This window comes from Topomyia yanbarensis, chromosome 3 (assembly GCF_030247195.1).
Source record: "Topomyia yanbarensis strain Yona2022 chromosome 3, ASM3024719v1, whole genome shotgun sequence".
NCBI lineage: Eukaryota > Metazoa > Arthropoda > Insecta > Diptera > Culicidae > Topomyia > Topomyia yanbarensis.
The window spans coordinates 403,756,422-403,775,944 of record NC_080672.1 but is presented as its reverse complement, the minus strand read 5'-3'; the positions used below and the strand labels follow the sequence as shown (position 1 = coordinate 403,775,944).

General features: G+C 41.3%; 1 protein-coding gene across 1 annotated transcript in view; it reads right to left on the bottom strand.

Moving 5' to 3' along the window:
* The window catches only part of LOC131690743 (uncharacterized), a 135,294-nt gene that overhangs the window by 9,290 nt on the left and 106,481 nt on the right, over positions 1 to 19,523 (bottom strand). Inside the window, exons 3-4 of the mRNA XM_058976708.1 lie at positions 4,669 to 6,897; positions 4,418 to 4,601 (exon numbers count right to left, since the gene is read on the bottom strand). Of these exons, the coding sequence (XP_058832691.1) occupies positions 4,418 to 4,601; positions 4,669 to 6,746 (2,262 nt within the window). The 5' untranslated portion in view covers positions 6,747 to 6,897. The remainder of the gene's footprint in view (positions 1 to 4,417; positions 4,602 to 4,668; positions 6,898 to 19,523) is intronic.

Genomic DNA, 19,523 nt, shown 5'->3' with positions numbered 1-19,523 from the left:
CAGCACGCAGACAGGGTTGCGGAAAAACCTCCATAGCACCCAGTCTGGGTGTGGCGGAGAGCCCGCTGGTTGATGGTGCTAGGTAGGGTGTTCAAGACCAGCACGCGAGTGGTCTGCCTTAGATGGCTTCAAAAATATTAGCATCCTTTAAGAGCGCGAGTAGTGTCTCTTCCTGTGCTGAGTAGTTCGCTAGTGTGTCCTGAATGGAGAAGGGCAGGTTATGGAGTCTTAGCAGGTGTTCAAACTCCCGGCAGTTTAGGAGTAGCTGCTCTACCGCGAGTCTTGTATTGCAAGTCAGGCACATTGGAGAGTCGCTGATTAGGGTACTTGCGTTCGATCATCTGAAGGAATTTAGCTCTGACAGTACTGGGAGGGTCACCTGCTCTGGCGGATACAGCCTGGCTACTGTCTAATTTTGGGCCACGCTCGTGCCAAGCGCGGTTGCTGACCCGATACAGCTGTGCAATTGTAGGCAGAGGCGTATTTGCAAACGTGGTATGAAAGTCTATGGCTCTCTGTAGCAGGTGTCATCCATCACCAGATTTTTTTTTCTAAGAAGCCCACGACTCGTTTCAGGACGGCTACTGCCAGTGTCCATCGGCAGGGAAGCATGTCGGTCTCAACACAGGCGGAGCCTGTCTGACTGCTCCGTGATACAGCGGTGACAGGATATCTACTAAGCCCTCACAATTGCGGCTGGTTGTCACGAGGCCGTACAACAGGCGACTATGGATGAGGGCCTTGCTGATGTTTAGTGCGGTTCGCTTATTCCACGACGCGAGCTGTTGGTGCGAATAAGTCGTTTTCTACTTTCGCAGTCCCCTTTTTCATCCGTCGGAAGTGCGGAAGCAAAGGCAGGAAAGGAATTGCGGGACCAGCAAGTTTGACCGGCCTGCCGGTGGCTACACAATATAAATTGCCGACAGTATTGACGGCTGCCTGCAGTTCTAGTCTTGTGCTACTAATCATTTTTCCGATAGCTGTAAGTATTATAACGTCGGCGTAGACAAACACTTATATACCTTTTGGAAGCGTAGCGAAAAGGGAGTTCATGCTGATCAAGAAAAGTGTGACTGCCGAGGCCGACCCTTGGGGAACCCCGTTAGCTTCCCGAAACAGGTTCGACTGCTTTCCTCCAATGCCTGAAACTTCGGTCACTGGGATACTGCTTGGTATAACAGCCAAGAATTCCGCGAGGACCCCATTGATGCAGCTGGCGAAGTACTCCTTCACGCCATACCGTGTTGTAGACCTTGCCGAGATCTAGGAAGGCGAAGTCTGCATGCAAGTCGTTGGCTATAGCGTCACTTACTATTTCACCGAGGCAGCCTAGATGAATCCCTCACGGAATGCGAGCGGCCAATGGTCGAAAAGATCTTGTTCCTCGAGGAGGGCCATCAGGCGTCCGCTTAGCATTCTTTCCATCGTTTTCCCAATACAGGGGAGAAGACTGATGGGTCGGAACTTCTCGTCGGGGGGTAATCGTCAGAGCTGTTCTCCAGCAGTCTAAGAAGGACCTGCCTTCCCATATCCTGTTGAATCCGCCTATGAGCTCTCGCTTGCCAACCGGGAGTAAATTGGCCTTAACAGGGGATAACCAACGTTGTCGAGTTTGACAGTAGTGCCCTTTGCAGTACTCAGTGCAGTGGCTAGTTCCACTGTAGAGGGTTGTTGTAATCCTGTCTACCATCTGGTATGGATGTTGTAGTGGTGGCTTCTATGGTCCTTTTCGTGCTGAGGAAGGCTGATGGGAGGGAGGAGTCCCCAGAAAGAAGGGCCAAATGTTGACCGATTGCATTAGTAATTACAGAGTGCCGACCGTTAATTCGCAGCCGTTTTGCATTCTTTCACCGCTTAGGGCATTGACCCTTCTTCACAGATTCGCAGTCGCCGAATCAGAGCTTATCCCGTCTAGGAAAGAAGCCCAACTGCCTCCTGAGCGTTCTCGATGGCCCACCTGGCCTGGTTCCTGAGGTAGCGAAAATCCGTCGATCTCTCATCCCTTCGATGATGGTCCAGAAGCGTATTTTTAAGAGCTCGAAAAGCCCTTGCGTCGATCTTCAATGAACCGCTAGGTTTGGGAAATGCATGATTTAGCAGTCTGTGTCATGAGCTCTACAAGCTCCTCTGGCGAATATACGCTGTCTCGATCGATTTCATCCAACGTCGAAGGGGGCATCCAATCATAGAAGACTACAATAGAGAAGTGATGGCTGTTTCCAATGTCGGTGAGAAGCGACCATCCGCAGGATCCAGCGAAGAAGCTAGAATATATCATTAAATCTACAGCGGATGTGGATCGGCCCTGGAGAATGGTGATATTGCCGTCATTTAGCATCACCGCGTTGCTGTCTTCAATGCCCTGGTATTACCGCGATGGCAACACGTTCTTGAACCTTACGCTGTGCGATGGGCGTTAAAGTCACCTAATTATAGGAAAGGGGTGTGTAGTTGCTGGAAAAGATTTCGCAATTTGTTTCCTACGCAACTGACTTCCTGAGTGATATAAATAGACGCTACTGTACAACTTATGGGAAAGCTGTTTTTTCTTCCCACTACAATAAGGCCGATGTCAAATTTCATCGCCTCAGACGGCAAGTCAACTCTGGTTCCCAGGCCGACCGTCTGGTAGAGGTTCGACTTGTTAGCTGATTGCTAAGTGTCACGGTGATTGAACCAAGTTGATAGACCCGTGTCGCCCTTTATGTGTGTCTCTTGGATGGCAAGTCAGATAGATGCAGAGCAAGCAATGATGCGTTGGAGGTCTCCTAGGTTTGCTCTCAAGCCGCAGGTGTTCCATCGGATGACCAGTGTACAGTCTTTTTCCGTCACATAGTGACGTTGGACTGGGTTTAAAGCTATTCCTGGCCGTACTGCTGCTAGATGCCATTTGGATGGGTCTTGTGGAAGTCAGTAGGACAGGTGGCAACGAGTCCGCCGCTGGTGTGCGTTCAGAGGGTCCATGGCCTGTTGATGACGTTTCTGTAGAAAAGATAGGATTCAGGCGGGGGTGCATCGGGAGAACCCGGAACATCCCCGGTCAGGGTCGACGCGGGAGCGAGACCAGGATATGGTAAAGTCCATGACCAGCGAAAGCACTGTTATGTTGGGGGTAGTTTTGAGGTTGGGACTACTGGATTTGTCAGTGATAGTTTTCCTAGTGTCTTTCTCCTTCTGGCGGCTGGATTTCCTAAGCTCCGGTTGGTTGGACATACCAACGGGGGCTACGGCTACAGGGCTGAAACGATCAACTTCCCTTTCTTGGGTTTTGTTCCCAGTAGGATCAGTATCGTCGGAAGGAGTGTTCTCCCAGAAGTGGACGGCTTTTGGTGGAGCTCGTAGACAGCATTACGCAGTTCGACTATTTCTGCCGTGGCCGCTGCTGCTGTTGTTTGGCATAGTGTTTTACTGGATAATTAATCGTCCAATTTTTGATTTTCTCTTGGGCCATGCTTTCCTTTAGGGTTGCTCACTCCTTTTGTAGTTGAGCTGTTACTGTGTCCCGTTCGTCATCGTTGATGTTTCCTTCGGCAATACTGATGTAGTTGATGCAGAGGGTAGGGTTACTGCAGGGATATTATTTAGATGTCTCGTGTTGCTGACTGCAGTTCAAATAGGCAGCGAAGTTGAGGCAGAAACAAATGCCGTACCCGAAACGATCGCACTTGAAGCACATCATCGGCAGAGAATAGCATTGGCGGATGCTAGTACCCGATTTACTTACTTTAATCATTACGCCAAATGATTCTGCGCCGAATAGTGTTGGTATGATGTGTCTTTCCCAAATAACTTTATATTAAATGGCTCCATGCCCAATCACCTACCACCCCTACATTCACGCCGAAAAGAAAACTAAGGTCTCAAAAGGAAAACGGTAGCTTCCTTCAATATGATTCACAATTCATCAACCGACATTGCATCTCACGAAACAAATAATCCATGATAGACGGATTTCCCGGATCGGGGTACGGTTGGGAACATTCTTTTCGAATCAAGTATTGTCTTTTCAAGACTTGATTAATATACAATTTTGGCATTCCGAACTACTTATTGGCGGAGATTGAAAAAGGTTAGTCTCAAAGTGATTGTACTTGGATAATCAAATATTTCAGGTCTAAATACAGCCCAGAAACAGATTCAACAGTACTACAGTACGACCTCGTTCCCGGATAACGCATTAAAGCAGAGCAAGAAATTCGTAGTTATCTAATCTGGAGATGCAAAAATATTACATCAATTGCTGAAAGACCTACTGCATCATATTTACCATCGAATATTTCACCGAACAGTCAACTCTACATACAGATTAGTAATAGCAGATAGATAGGGGCTGCAATCTAGTATGCAACACTGGTTATAGCGATGATGGGAACGAGTAAAAATAGACCGCGAGCAACAAAACAACATACACACTCACCTCCAGATCCTGCTCTGAGATATTATAGGACGCTATTAGCTGCTCAACCAGATGGTCAAGCCTCGATCCCAAACCGGACAATGCCACAGAAGCCCCCGAAACAGCCGCCCCTTGCTGCAACAGTATATCCTTCGACCGACTTTCTAGCGCATTGTATTTGGCTTGCATGCCGAGATATTCTTGCCTGAAAAAAAAAACAATCGAAAAATTATCCTACCGCTACGACTGCATTCAAAATCAAACAATATTACCGCCTCTGCTCGCCAATGCGCACCAAATGCCGACCCTCTTCCTGCTGCCGTTCGATCTCACATTCCCTTTGGGCAAGGGACTGTCTCAGCTGGGAAACTTCCAACTCAGCCTCCTTCAAGGCATCCATACAGGACGCCTTTTCCGCCTGCAGGAAATCCTGCATCTCACTGGATTCCTCCTCTAGTTCAGTCTTCTGTCTCAACAGTTCCTCCTGATTCTTGAGTGACTTTTCCATGTCAATCTGCAGTGTACGGCAAATCGTCTGCAGCTTAATGATTTGTTCTTGCTTCTTTTCCAGCACCGAGCCGGACATTTGCAGTTGCGATTCCAGAATCAGCAGACTATCACATTCGCCTCCCGTTTCAACGGGAACTCCCTGCACCGAGCCGAGCATTCCCAGTACACGTTCACTGTTGTTCTGAAGCTCCCTTTGCGCCGCCAGCTTCTCTTCGCGTTCTTTCAGCAACTTCTGCTCCAATGCAGTGACCATCTGACTTTTCTCGGAGTGTTTGCTCATCAATGTAGAATACTCAGCGGTTAGTTTTTTAAGTTTTTCTTCAAGCTTCTCCATCTCCTTATCACGAATATCGGACTGAGTCGCTTTTTGACTGGTCTCGACTGCATCCACCTTTATGTCTTTGGCTTTACCATTAAATGCGTCTTCGACGTCTTGACACGTGATCGCCGTCTGAACGCTTGTTTCATGGTAAATTTTTGTCTTTTGAATCAGTTTCTTGGTCACACCAACCAGCCGAGGATAGTTAGGAAGGGTTCTAGTCGTTATTTCTTGCTTAGTCGGTGGAAGCTTTTTGATTAGCGAGGTTGTCATACGATTCTGATCGCGGGTTAGGGAATCACTCCTAGGGCTGCTAATTTTCAATTCTTCGGCAGATCTTTCTCGTCGACGACGAGGAAGCGTGCCAAATTTGTCTAGAGGGCTACTTGGTTTTCCCTCCAAGGCAAGCGTACCTACACGCGTTTTGATTGAAACTCCCTCCGGCGCAGCTGAACCTGCCCTGCCAGCGGATCGAGGAGGGATTGTACCTTTACCTCCAACGGACGGCCAACGACCATCGTCCGTGGGAGTTCCTAGGGGTGTTCGACCTCTCGTCAACGACGGTGTTCTGGACAAATTGGCCCTTTGTATGGCAGGAGATCCTTCTTTGATTCCAGTTGGCAAAGAATCTGGTTTGGTCGGCCGTTTCGCTTGAACGGGCGGTTTTGGTGACGATGCAGTCTTACTATTGCTCACACTGGAAGAAATTATTTTTTCTCGAGATCTGGCTCTCTCCCGAACATTCATTGCTGACGAAGGAGGCGTTTTTAGGTTTAATGAAACCGATCGTCCTAAAGATGAAGTTCGAGATCGTGAACTGCTTCTAGCAGATGAGATACTTTCGTTGGATTTCCTCGGAGACCTATTTGTCAGTGGCTCTTTCATAGCCACTTTTTTCTTTGTGGTACATCCAGGTTTCCGCAAAGAGCTTACCGGTCCACCCGTGACACTTGAACTTTCACTGCCACCTTCACTAGCACAGTAATCATTACTCAATCTACTTCCCAAAATAATTGTACTGCCGGTCTTATCATACACATCCGAGCTATAACTTATCACACTAGAATTACATGACACACTGACACCGTTACCTTCCTCCAACCCACAACAACTACTGGCATAACCGGCACTGTTGTTGCTCAATGCCCTCTGCAAAATTCCTGTCTCGTTCAGCGAACCCACGATGCCACCAAACTCCACTCCACTATCGCTCCCATCGCCTCCGTTTAGCACCTTAACGACATCGCCGTCTACCAACGCTTGTGGGTCGCCACAGTCGCCGTTACCGTCACCAATAAGCTCTATAATATCAGTCACCGTATCTCTCACCGCTGCTGGATCCTCTACCAGCGAGGAACAGTCATAGTCTCGAACGTTGAAAGATGAATCCTGCGAGGATCTGGTCGTTTCGTGCGGCGCGGCCGCTGTGTCTGATAATTTCGTCGAATCGAGCTCACCCACGACTAGGTCATCGTTGTCGTTTGCCTTCGTCACTACTAATACTTCCTGTATGGTGTCCATTTTTTTGTTGTTGTTTTTCTGTTCTCGGCTAAGCTAGTGGCTGACGTTTCGTCGTACAGCCTCGCTGGGTCCAATTCACTGATTAATCAGGTGCTCGATTGAGGAAAGCGGCCCAGTTTACATTTTAGACGGGAATGTGACGGGATTGTATCTGAAAGAGATAGAAAAGGGAAATGTTTTAACTGTGTTGTAAATTATTATTGACGAAGGGGAACGAAGCAAACAAAACCCAGCTATGCAACGAAGTTGGGTTTTGGGTCTCTGTCGGTCTTTGAGCAGAATCGTTCGATAGCAAATGTAACCCACCAACGCAACGCCAGCATGAGAGCTTATCTTATCGATAGGTACCACTAGGACAGGTACACAACAATATTTGCAGAAGGCGGAGTAATTTTACTAAGCAGCGGTGGGTTTACTCCCAACAGGTATCGAGTTCGACTGCAGTTGCATTAACAGCCAATTTTTTTTTTGCGAGGATTTTTATGAAGCACGAAAGGTTGGAAACCTTTTATGCAATATTGAGCCATATCAATTTAAACTATGCAAAAGTTTCCGTTGAATAAAATGCACTTTTGATTTTACTACTACATCGAAATTAACAGTGTGTCTTATCTACGAGCTGAGATAGCGTTGAAATTCATCCATTAGATCCAGGATTAACCAACAACTAATACGGAGAGAAACAACAAACCTTGAGTAACCAAAAATCAATATTTTTGAAGAATTAAGTATCCCACCGACATATCATGTTTTGTCGAATTTATTAAATGCATTTCTAGGCTGTCAGCTATTAAATCATAGTTTATATAAATGAGAAAGGCACAATTGCACCACTAGGTGGGTTAAAACAGGTTTTTTTCATACATACAACTCAACTCTTGTGCACGGTCTCTGTTTCACATCGGAATGTGTTTAAAACTCGATACTTTTATCAAATACGACGACCTTCAAATGATACGATTATGCAAAGTTCCACCAGAAATATTTGAATGAAATTCATTAAACAATGACAATCAACCAACCCTGAAGCTCAAACATTTGATTGAAATAAAACCGCCAATGTCGCAGTTTGTAACAAAACACGAATGGAACCAGGAAAAAAATCATTTATCCTTCACAAAAGCTTGCAATCCAGCTCGTTCCGCATACTGATAGTACTGCACCGCGTTTGTAACCCGGCACCATCGCTGCCGACGCTGCCCGTCATGACTGAATCTTGAGAGGAAAATGTAACAAGATATTCTTCTGCCGTCAAATTCAATTTTCCCATCACCCGCTGGAACGACAACATCAGCTTTTGAAGAGAGGTTTGAACAATCCCCTTCATATTGCAGCAGTTACAGTACCCCCCATACTGACTGGTGCATAATTCAGAGTTTCACCCCGAGGAGAAGCAAAAGAAAAGCAGGCACATCTCAGTCTCGGCGAATTAAGCCAAGTACGGGTTGAAATATGCAAGAGGTCACGACATCTGTGTCACGGAGAAAGATTGTGCCGTTTCAACATTTTCTTGACTATTTATGTTGTGGTACAGGCTTGTATTCGAATTAATAACAACGTTGGCTCTTGTGACATGACAGTAGGATGCTCACGAGTCAAGAACACCAATCTAGGAAGATATGAATTCTTACAGAAATTTGAACCGTTTCAAGTTTACGCCTTCCACTAGTATGCGACCAACCAGTTTTTAAACTCGCAATGACAATTTATTGGAGCAAAATTTCATCACAGCTTTCTACTGACGCCCCACCAACTCGAACACGAGAAGAAAAAAATATGAACTTGATACACATGCAATGAAGCGAAACGATGAATCTGAAATTGAATTCGCCGTTTCGTTTCCTTCGTTACGTACCGCATTGGCCTCAGGTCACGAGTTACGGAAAGTTAGTCGGTCGTAAAAGCCGCAATCAACAAACGACAACGATACGGATGAGACGGAATCTAACGACTGATCCGGTCGTAGCACGTTTCTTTTATTTTTATTAGTTCCTCGAAAGGAAATTGTAACATCACATATTTGTACGGCACGAGTGCCAGAAGCAACAATTTTCCAACAATCACCTTCGACTGCTGGTTGATGCCAACTCGAATCAATTAAGGAAGTCTTTATCGCCGATAATTACTTAATTCACTGTCGTCGGGCAGCTCGGAATGGTTGTCGCTTGTGAAATCAATATTTGCTATTTCCATTCCTTTATTCTCCTGTTCTATTTGTTCGAAGCTTGTTAATGCGAAATAAAGCCATGCCAAAAGAAGCAACGATCTTTGATCAACTAGTTCATCGTCGCGTATTGCGCGGCTTCCGCTAATTGGAAGTGACATTATATATAGTTGGAAACAGAAATTGACCGTATTGGCACGAAATGGTAGATTACGTCAACAAGTCAACGTGCTAACCGTGTACCCTCTGGTGGTTACCGTAGAAGGGGTGTGAAACATAAGATCTGACGCTATGGATTGTCTTTACTATTCGCGTAAAATCTTCGTTTTGGCTGAGTTTAGAACAGGTATTTGCATTTGGCGCCAGCTCAACACTAGTATATTGTTTGTTTCCGAAATTGACAAGGTATCATTTGCGTTTTTGCTGTGTAACGTCAAAAATTGCTACAAAAATCGACCAATAATAATAAAATATGCTAAACATTATCCAACTAGTCACGCAAGCTGTGTATTTGGTAAATTAAGCGATACATAGCTACATTGATGCCTTGCGATATACTGATGCCCAATCAAACCTACATTGATCACTGTGGACACCTTCGGCGGAATCGGAAGCTTTGGGAAAGTAGCTAAGTTCCTGAATTGAATTCACAGCTGCTACTTAGAAATGTCTGACTAGATTATCTCAAATGTAGTCTCAAATGAAAGCTACAGCATCCCGATTGACAGCTACTAAATTCCGTTGGAATCAGAGTTCTGGTTCTTGTGTTACGGGTAGAAGTATACAGTCACATGCAAAATTCTCATATAAACCGGTATAATCATTACATTTAATTGATGCAAAACTATTTGAAATGTATTTTACATAGCTTGAAATTGTTAGTTCTGATCACTACTTGCTAATTAAAGTCTCTCTGACCACATTGAGGATTCCGGAAGATCCGAGGAAATAGCCAAGCCCCGAAATTAGATTCACACCTGTTTCTAATATATTGCTGACTCGATCCACACAATCTTAGTTTTGAATGAAGGGTATAGTATTCACTACCGAATTTCATTGGAACTAAGGATCCTGAGTTATGGGTAAAATTTGTGTGCTCGTATGTGTCTGCGTGTATGTGTGTATGTATGTGACCAACAATCGCACATCGGTTACTCGAAGATGACCGAAAAGATTTTCTCAAACATAGTCTCAAATGAAAGGCACAGGTTGTACATGGATTTAATTCTGATCCGACATCCGGTTCCGGAGTTACTGGTTGAGAAGTGCAGTCATATAATAAATCCCCATATAAACAGGTACCACTATGATATATACTGCCGTTCTACGCATAATTGTCCCATGTATATAGGGAATCCCATAGAACATGGGACAAATATGCTTATAACGGCAGTATAGATGATGCAAAACTTATTAAAATGGGTATTACATTACTTAGATTTGTAGGCCCGTAGCCGCTTTGATCACATTGATCACCTCCCAAGTAACAAATTTAGTTTTATGGTACACTTGAAGATATCTTCAAGATTAGTTTCATTAAACCGAATATAAAACCAATTACTCTACAACACCGCTTCAAGATAACCATAAACCCCTCTTTAAACGAAAAAGGCCCATACTTACGAAGGTTCTCAAGAGTATTTTCCAAGGTTTTCTTAAAACTTTTAGGCCTTAACAATACATTCTTATAGTGGTGTTTAAGAGCTGCTTAAAACTATAATAAGACTACCATAAGTATTGACAGTTTTATGGTTTTCTTCTTCAAGAACACTTTAATGCGCTATGAAACTGCTTTGTTAGACAGAGGGCTTGGTGTATAGTCGAAAAGAATCTGCTTGGGAAAAATCTATCCATCATATGATATTCCTTTACCAAAATGGATGCGAATGAAAATCGATAATATAAATGGCCAGGGTTTTAAGCTAATTATTGAGAAAATTTACATGCGGTTGCAAGTTTTCCGATTATATGCAAAATGAATATGCCGAAAATTCAACGCGGCGTAGAACAATTTCTAAAACATTGATTTTTATACAAAACTAGCTAATACCCATCGCGCGTTGCAGCGACTTTCAACGAAATTGGAGGAAAACACAATTTGTTCCAAAGCGCCATCTGGCGGGCAGATAATCTCCAACTAATAGCACACAAACACGCTTCATACCAAATACCTACTGTGTGCAAAGTTTTACGGAAATCGGTTAAGCCGTTTGGGAGTCTATAAATCATATACATACAAACTTTGACTTTTATATAGATAGAATAGATAGAATAGATAGATAGAAGATAGATAGATATATATAGAAGATAGAAGATAGATAGATAGATAGATAGATAGATAGATAGATAGATAGATAGATAGATAGATAGATAGATAGATATTAAATCGTTTCGAAAATTCAATAATATATGAAAATGTTCTTAATTATCAAATTTTGTATAAAACGAGCGCATAAACATTTTTCTAGTTCAGGAATGTATTTCAATCAGTGAGAATCCGTTCACTATATGGAAAAAGGTTATTATTTTAATTCTTATACTAATGGCTACCATTTCGAAGTGGTCAAAAATAGCAACGACGCCATTACTTGTCATTGGATTTAACTGAAACCACCATGAGATCTTATTAAAACTAACTATTCTTGCTTATGAGTAATAGGAGTTGTTCAAGATCGCAATAAATTCATTTTTATAAATATATGTTACACTTAAAGAAGAGCTGTTGCACTTGAATTAGAATTTTTCAAGACAGAAAAGATTGATTGAAGATCGCCATAAATCCAGTCTACTTTACATTGAAAATGTCAATGTTGAAATGAAAATGCCTATGATTAATTATTATGGTAATCACAATTTCATCCAAAAGTTTTATTTCAACAACGCTTGTTAAAGAGAGCTATACGAACAACTGACGCAATCTCGCTATTTGTACAGCACCGACAGATTTGCAAAGTTAAATAATTTAATTAAAATCGTCGAGTTTGGTGTTTATTCATGATTGAGCTCTATTTCATGTCTTCTCCTTTGGAATACGTCACATATCCCGTCAGTCGTAACAGGTTGTTTGTTTATTATAGAACGCTCTTATGCAAGAGTGTTTTCGCTTCGTTAAAGCTTCAAGAAGGTTTTATGGTAGCATTCTTAAGATACATTTAGTTTTAGAAAGAATGTCATAAAACTATCTTTTGGTTTTAAGGAGGTTGGAAAACAATGCCTTAAGAAGGGGCTCAAGGGTCTCTTAAAACTGCTAATAAGATTAATTACTCTTATGAAAAATGAAGTTTTAGGGATATTTCTTCAAGAGCTCCTGAAGCACTCTTAAATCCTGCCAAGCATATAAAACAAAATCCCCTTTTCATAAGCAATGTTAGAACCAGATTTACTCAGTAATGCCTTGAGAAAACTACCATAAAACTTATTAGCATTTGGATTGTTAGTTGGGCTAGGACGGTCTTACCAATGTTTAGAGCCAATTTCACCATCTTCCAAATATGAAATGATTGATGCAATGCTTCAATTAGGTGCTATTGAATTTCATCCCGATCTCACTTTCGGCTCCGCAGTTACAGATTAGTTGGTGCGGTCACATAAGAATTTCCCATATGCCTGTACCATTATAATACTTACATTTTACCTCTTATACTAAAAAGTTTTACCATTACTCTGATGAAGATCGTCAACCTAATTCAAGCGATTTTTTTTTACTTAAGGGGGGGGGGGTAAGGTTTCCAACGTGAAAAAAAACTTTTTTTGCCGAATTTTTTCTAGAACATATTTCCGGACCCATATAAGCGATCCGTACGAAATTTTATAGACATCTATGGGGATATTATAGCTATCATTTGGGACTAAGTTTGTGAAAATCGGCCCAACCATTTCCGGGAAACTGATGTGAGTTCGTGAATTTTGAAAGATGGCCGCTTTTCCCGGGCACTTCCGGAACCGTCTGTGGTGGTCAATGTAGTCAATGTAGTTGGCCGTCGGTGACCTAGAACAGCAAATTTAAGTTGTTTGAGAAACATTTTAGCGAAATTTTTACCTTTTGCCTTTCTCATATAGAAAGGTTATGCAATCACTCTGAAAAACGTCAACCTAATCCCGGCCCGGAGGGCCGAGTGTCATATCCCAGCCCCCTGTCAAGGACGACGTCTCTGTACAGCCAGCATCACTGCCATGAAAGGCAAAACATTGATTTTGAACCGAATGATTAGAAGCTGTATTTAGTTACAAAATGTCGATTTTCTGAATGATATGATATTAAATCAACTCACAAGATGCAAAACGTCGTGTGGAATGCTTGAATGTCGAGCATAGTGCCGAACATAATTCTTTGTTTGGGGCTTTATAGCTATAACGCCCCATATATGTCGGTCGCTGTCAAACTCCATATGATGGTATAGGGTTGCCAGGGGGCTGTCATATCCCATTCGACTCAGTTCGTCGATATCGGAAAAAGTCTGTATGTGTGTGTGTATGTGTATATGTATGTGTGTGTATGTGTGTGTATGTGTGTGTGTGTATGTATGTGCGTATGTGTCAAATAATGTCACTCATTTTTCTCAGAGATGGCTGGACCGATTTGCCCAAACAGTCTCAAATGAAAGGTGCAACCTTCCCATCGGCTGCTATTGAATTTTGGATCGATCGGAATTCTGGTTCCGGAATTACGGGTTTCAGAGTGCGGCCACACAGAAATTTCTCATAAAAACTATAGGAAAAATTAAAAATAGAATTTTTATTTTTGATGCTAAATGTATTCAAGGTGCATAAAACGTCGAGATTTGATGCAAACACGAAAAAAATTTGACGAAGATTCACTTTTTTGGATTTTGCACATTTTTGCCTTTCTCATATAGAAAGGTTATGCAATCACTCTGAAAACGTCAACCTAATCCCGGGAATTTTTTTTTTCGGCTCGCGTAAGGTTTCTGGATTTTAACAGGGGCGTAGTTGATGGTTTACGGAGAGGGGTTACACCCTCCTCTACTGTTCACTCCCCTCCTTTAAAAATCTCCTTAAATCACCCCTCAGACCACCACCTCATACCCCTCCCTTGCAACCCCATCATCTTTAAACCACCACTATATTACAAAGCATACCAATTTAAGCTGGGGAGTCGTTCGTTCATGGGACTTTCGCCCTCCTCACATACCCATCCCCGCATGACAAAATGAGTTAGCAAGCAGATAACATTGATCTAATGCTGATTAGGCTAATGGAGTATGATATTTTTTTGTTTCAAGTGTTTCACCATCGACACGTAGCTCATCAAGTTCGTGGCTGGCATGCCATTGTGTATAAGTGCAAAGTGTACTAAGAATGTAATGGACATTTCCACAATTATGTTGAACATAAAAAGCCTCCGTGCCATAGTTTAGAGAAATGAGAAAGGCACAATTGCACCGCTAGGTGGATTAAAACAGGTTTTTTGCTTTCATCAGAGTATCGGTTTGAATCACAATTTGCTATGTGATCGCACGCCACAACCTGTAACTCCGGAACCGGAAGTCGAATCGGGATGAAATTAAATAGCCATTTACGGGGACGCAATACCTTTCATTTGAGGCCAAGTTTAGTCCAATCGGTCTAGCCATCTCCGAGAAACCGATGTGACTGTTATTTTGAATTTAGATACTTCCGCCGGGGCTTCCGGAACTAATACTACAAATCGAAGTAGTTGTGGTCATATTTTGGAAAAAATTTCACCTTTATACATTCATTGCAGAATTTATTAAAATCGACATTTTCTGCGTGTTCGTACTCATCACCCTGTAATTCCGGAACCGGAAGTCGGATCCATTAGAAATGCAATAGCAGCCTATGGGAACGTTGCACCTTTCAGTTGAGACTAAGTTTGTCAAAATCTGTTCAGCCATCTCTGAGAAAAATGAGTGACATTTTTGGTCACATACACACACATACATACATACACACATACATACACACACAGATATTTGACGAACTCGACGAACTGAATCGAATGGTATATGTCACTCGGCTTTCCGGGCCTCCGTTAAAAAGTCGGTTTTCAGAGCAATTGCAATACCTTTCTATTGAGAAAGGCAAAAAGTTCGATTTTTGAAAAATTGCTTCATGAAATCCAAAAATATTTCATATTTTACTGTATAATATACTTCTTCAAAATAATAAGAAGAAAAAAAATACCCCGTTTTCTGTGGTTCATCGACAGGCTACATACAGGGTGTTTGGTTCATGAGTAAGAATCTCTGGAGGGGTGATTTACTGTCATATTTTAAGCAAAAAATCGTTCTACATATACCATCGAATCTCAACCGTTACAGAGTTATTGAACTTTTTTTTTCGAGAGTTGTCCTACTGGAGCTGTAGAGCTAGGTTCTCGGAAGGGCTCCCCGTCAGAATCACATACTACAATTTGCAGACGAGACAGGCAATGTCGCCCAAAAAAACACTGCATTAGGCCAATTGTAGCGGGCCGTGATTCTGAATGTGATATTCATTGTGCGGTTCAGGTATGTGCGGGCGTAGGGACTCGCGATCGCGTGTATCATCGCGAAGGGCTCGAACATTTGTACGTTAACGTGCTCGATCGCGTGTGCGTTTGTATGTCGCGTGCGCGTTTGCATGTCGCGTGTGCTAACGTGTATGAACTTCGCGTGTATAAATTCTATTTCATAACCGTGTGCCTTTCGCATATTCGCGTGTGTTCTAGAATGATCGCGCGCGGACCGTGAATCTGATACTTAATTTTTGATTTTTGGAGTACGGTTCAGATTCCAGAAGAAAGTGGGTTCTTACATATCATTAGAATTCCCATTCATGTCGCCGTAGAACGCGTGGTCTAGTGGATATGAGCTTTATTTTTTTTTATCGGTCCAACTGAATGTATGGACCTAAATTGCTAGAATGAAGGTTAAAGATTTCCGGACGTGACCGATTCATGATCGCGCGCTTGCGGGTTCGCGTTTGAGACCGCCTTTGTAACGTCGTAAGTACTAAAACGTTCACACAATTGCCGGAGTGTTATCAAGTTTACGCGATCTCGGGCATTGGTGTGCGTAGATGATCGCGAAGGGCTTAAGCGTTCGTATGTTGACGTGTTTGTCGCGTGTGCTCGCGTGTATGTGACTTCGCGTGTATAAATTCGATTTTGAAACCCTGCGGCGCTTCATATATTCGCGGACCGTCATTCTGATCTTTAGTTTTCGGTGTACGGATCACATTCTGACAGAGAGCGAGAGTTACCCCATATCACTAGAGTTTCCGGTCATGTCGCCATGGAACGTTTTGTCTAGTGGATATGGGAGTTATTTTTCAATTTTATTATTTTTTTTATTAATTAACAAGGACCTAGATTGTTTGTACCGAGGATAAAGACTTCCGGACGATCCCGATTCATGATGGCGCGAGCGCGGGAGTTTGTAGGTTGACGCTTGAGATCGTGTTGGTAAGTTTATGAGTGCTGAGATTTTCACCTTATCACCGGGGTGTAATCATGTTTGCGAGTTCGTAGGTTGCTTGGAAAATCGCGAGGGGCTCTAACGTTTGTGCGCTGACGTGATTTTGTAACGTGTGTTCTTGAATTGTCTCGCGAACCTTGAGTCTGATATTAAATTTTCAGTGCGCGGTTAGAATTCTGGCAGAGAGTGGGATCGTTTATATCGATAGGGTTCCCGGTCATGTCGCCATGAGACGTGTTGTCCAAAAAGGTATGGGCGTATTTTCTTAATTGGTCCAGCTGAAGGCATGGACCTAGGCTTCTAGGATCAAGGATAGACTTTCGGACGTGATCGAGTCGTAATCGCGTGCACGATGGCATTTTTGTAGGTTCCCGCTGAGACCGCGTTTGAGAATGTGTGAGTGTTAAGACGTTCACTATCACCATCTTTGTTGACCCAGCTGAAGGCGGGTGTAGAATGGCAGTATAGGACTCGAAAAGAAGAAATAAAAGACAATATATGAGAGACGTAATAGATTAGATAGGTACAAGATACAGCTGAAGTTATGATCATCACATGAGACATACATTAGTACTTCAAACACTACTAATACTTGAATAGCCAATCACCACACATAGCACATCCTTTCTCAATTATCTATTTGTTACTGGTTGATTGTTGGTTATGAGCTGGTAAATAGAGGAAAGGTATAGAACAGATAAAAGGCTCATATCAGCCCTCCCGGCCTCCTCGACACACCACTATCGAGGCGTATTGTAATCAACATCTTGAAGCGGGCTTCTTATATAAATCGAATCCTCAGTAGTCATAATGTTTGGTGGATTATTAACATGAGAAGTAATTAGCCCCTAGGAGTAGAACTTGGTGCAAATAAAAACTAAAAAGAGCGAAGGTCCTTATATTTAGATAACTATTGAATCTATTGTGGCTTGATGATGTTTACAATACCGTCAATCCCATCAACCTGCGAGAGGGTGTTACAGAGTTATTGAACTTTTTGTGTAAAAAACTTATTTATCTTAAAACACCTCTAACTCAAAAAGTATACCTCGTATTTTAAATCTTTTAGTGCCATTGGAAAGGTGAGAAAATTTTCTATTGGATAATATCCTCATATCTTTCAGATAATAGTTTTAATTACCTTTTAGTTGCAAAGTAGTTAAAAGTTAGTGTTTTTGTTGAGGTTTTTGTTAATTTTCTCAAAATAATGAATTATGATTCTAGCAATATCTATTATCCAAAAGTTGGGATTGAGGACGATTCATAATTTGTTCTTCAACATAATATTCCTATCTCTTCTCGTTTCCTTGTAATTTGACTTCTAAACTTTTCCTGTAATTGACTTGCAAGTTCTTAAAAGACTCTAATCTAAAAAATATGCTTTTCATCGCTATTATCAGGGCTTCATTGGAAAGCTGAGAAAATCTCCTTTCGATATACGTACAGATATCTTTTAATTAAGTGTACTACATGACTTTTTACTAGTAAAATAACTCAAAATGTGCGTTTTTTGGTGATTTTTGTAATTATTCTAATTATTAATCAACTAAATTTATCGTCACTATTTATCATTTGGTGCCCCTTAATATTCTCTACAACATGTTATTTGACACTTTAGCCCTATCGCTTTTCATTTCGCTGCAATTTAATAGTTAACACAGCATGGCCTTATCACAAATGCAGTGGGTTCGAAATCGTTGTTTTTGCATATGAAACGAGAAGATAAAAATGATTTTGCTTCGAAACTAAAAGAGATAATTGAATGGAGTCAAAGGAAGAATTGTAGAACTTGCTGAGATGCATTAATTTCATGATAATAATGGTGAAGTTTATTATTTACTATTTTAAGAAAATAACGAAAATGCTAATAATAACACTAACTTTAAACTAATTAACTTCTAAAAGAATACTAAATTCACTTAACTGAAAGGTATTAATATATTTTTCTCTGCAAAGTTTTCCTGGCTTTCGAATAAAAATAAGAAAAGGTACAATAAGTGCCATACGTTTTCAATAAGAGCTAGTATTAGTGAATATGAGATAAAATATCCAAGTTCAATAACCCAAACACATGAAAACAAGACAAGATAAGTGTATCATGTCAAAGAACAAATTATACAACTTTTCAAGACTAACAATTTGAATTATTAAAATAGTGATGTTAACTATTAAGATTTTCGCGAAGTGAACGAAAAATCGATCAAAATTGTTAAATTTTAAATAAATTACTGTGAAAAGATTACTTAACCTCATTAGCTGAAACATTTGAGGACATTTTTCAGTGGAACATTTTCTCACCTATCCAATGGATCTAAAAGATTTGAAATATAAAGTATATTTTTTGAGTTAGAGCTATTTTAAGACAACTAAGTTTTTAACACAAAAAGTTCATTAACTTAGTAACGGTTGAGATTTCATGATATGTGTAGAGCGATTTTTTTCTCCAAATATGACAGTCAATCATCCCTCGAGAAGTTCTTAACCATAAACCAAACACCCTGTATATTGTACATTCTCATAAAAAATCAAGTCAATTCGTTGCATAGTTTTTGAGTTATCGTGTTCGCCAATTTGAAAAATGCGGTTTCTAGAAAAACTCAATCGCTGTAGAAAATAACCAATTGGGCATTTTATTCTTGAAAATTTGGGTAGAAGTAGTTTAGAGTGTATTGTCAACACTGCATTTTTATCGCCGTCAATTTCTCGAAAATTGTTGCCAATAGATTGAGATCATGCTGTTCAAAACAAAAAAAGGTTCAGCGTGGCCATCGAGATTTCGGGAGACTACTCTAGAAGTTCAATACTAACAATTGAGCCAATAAAAATGATGTCGATTTCTTTGCCCACTACACCAGACGCTCCCCCTTAAATTTTATCATTCTTCTCATGAGATATATCTATTATTATTCAATCAAATTTTTTTATATGTACCGTGAAAAATTTTGTAGAATAAAATAGAAATAGATTTGCTATCGGTCAAATTCCGATGCATTAGATTTTTTGACATTTAGTCTCGATTCCACCTTTTTTCATTAAATAGTACATATTAACTCCCTTTAACAATACATTATTGTTTAATTGACTATTTCTAGTGTGAAAAACGCTCAGGAATCACAAATTAGATGAAATTTCAATAAAATTCAATTAATGAAGAAAAAAATGTGATTCAAAAAT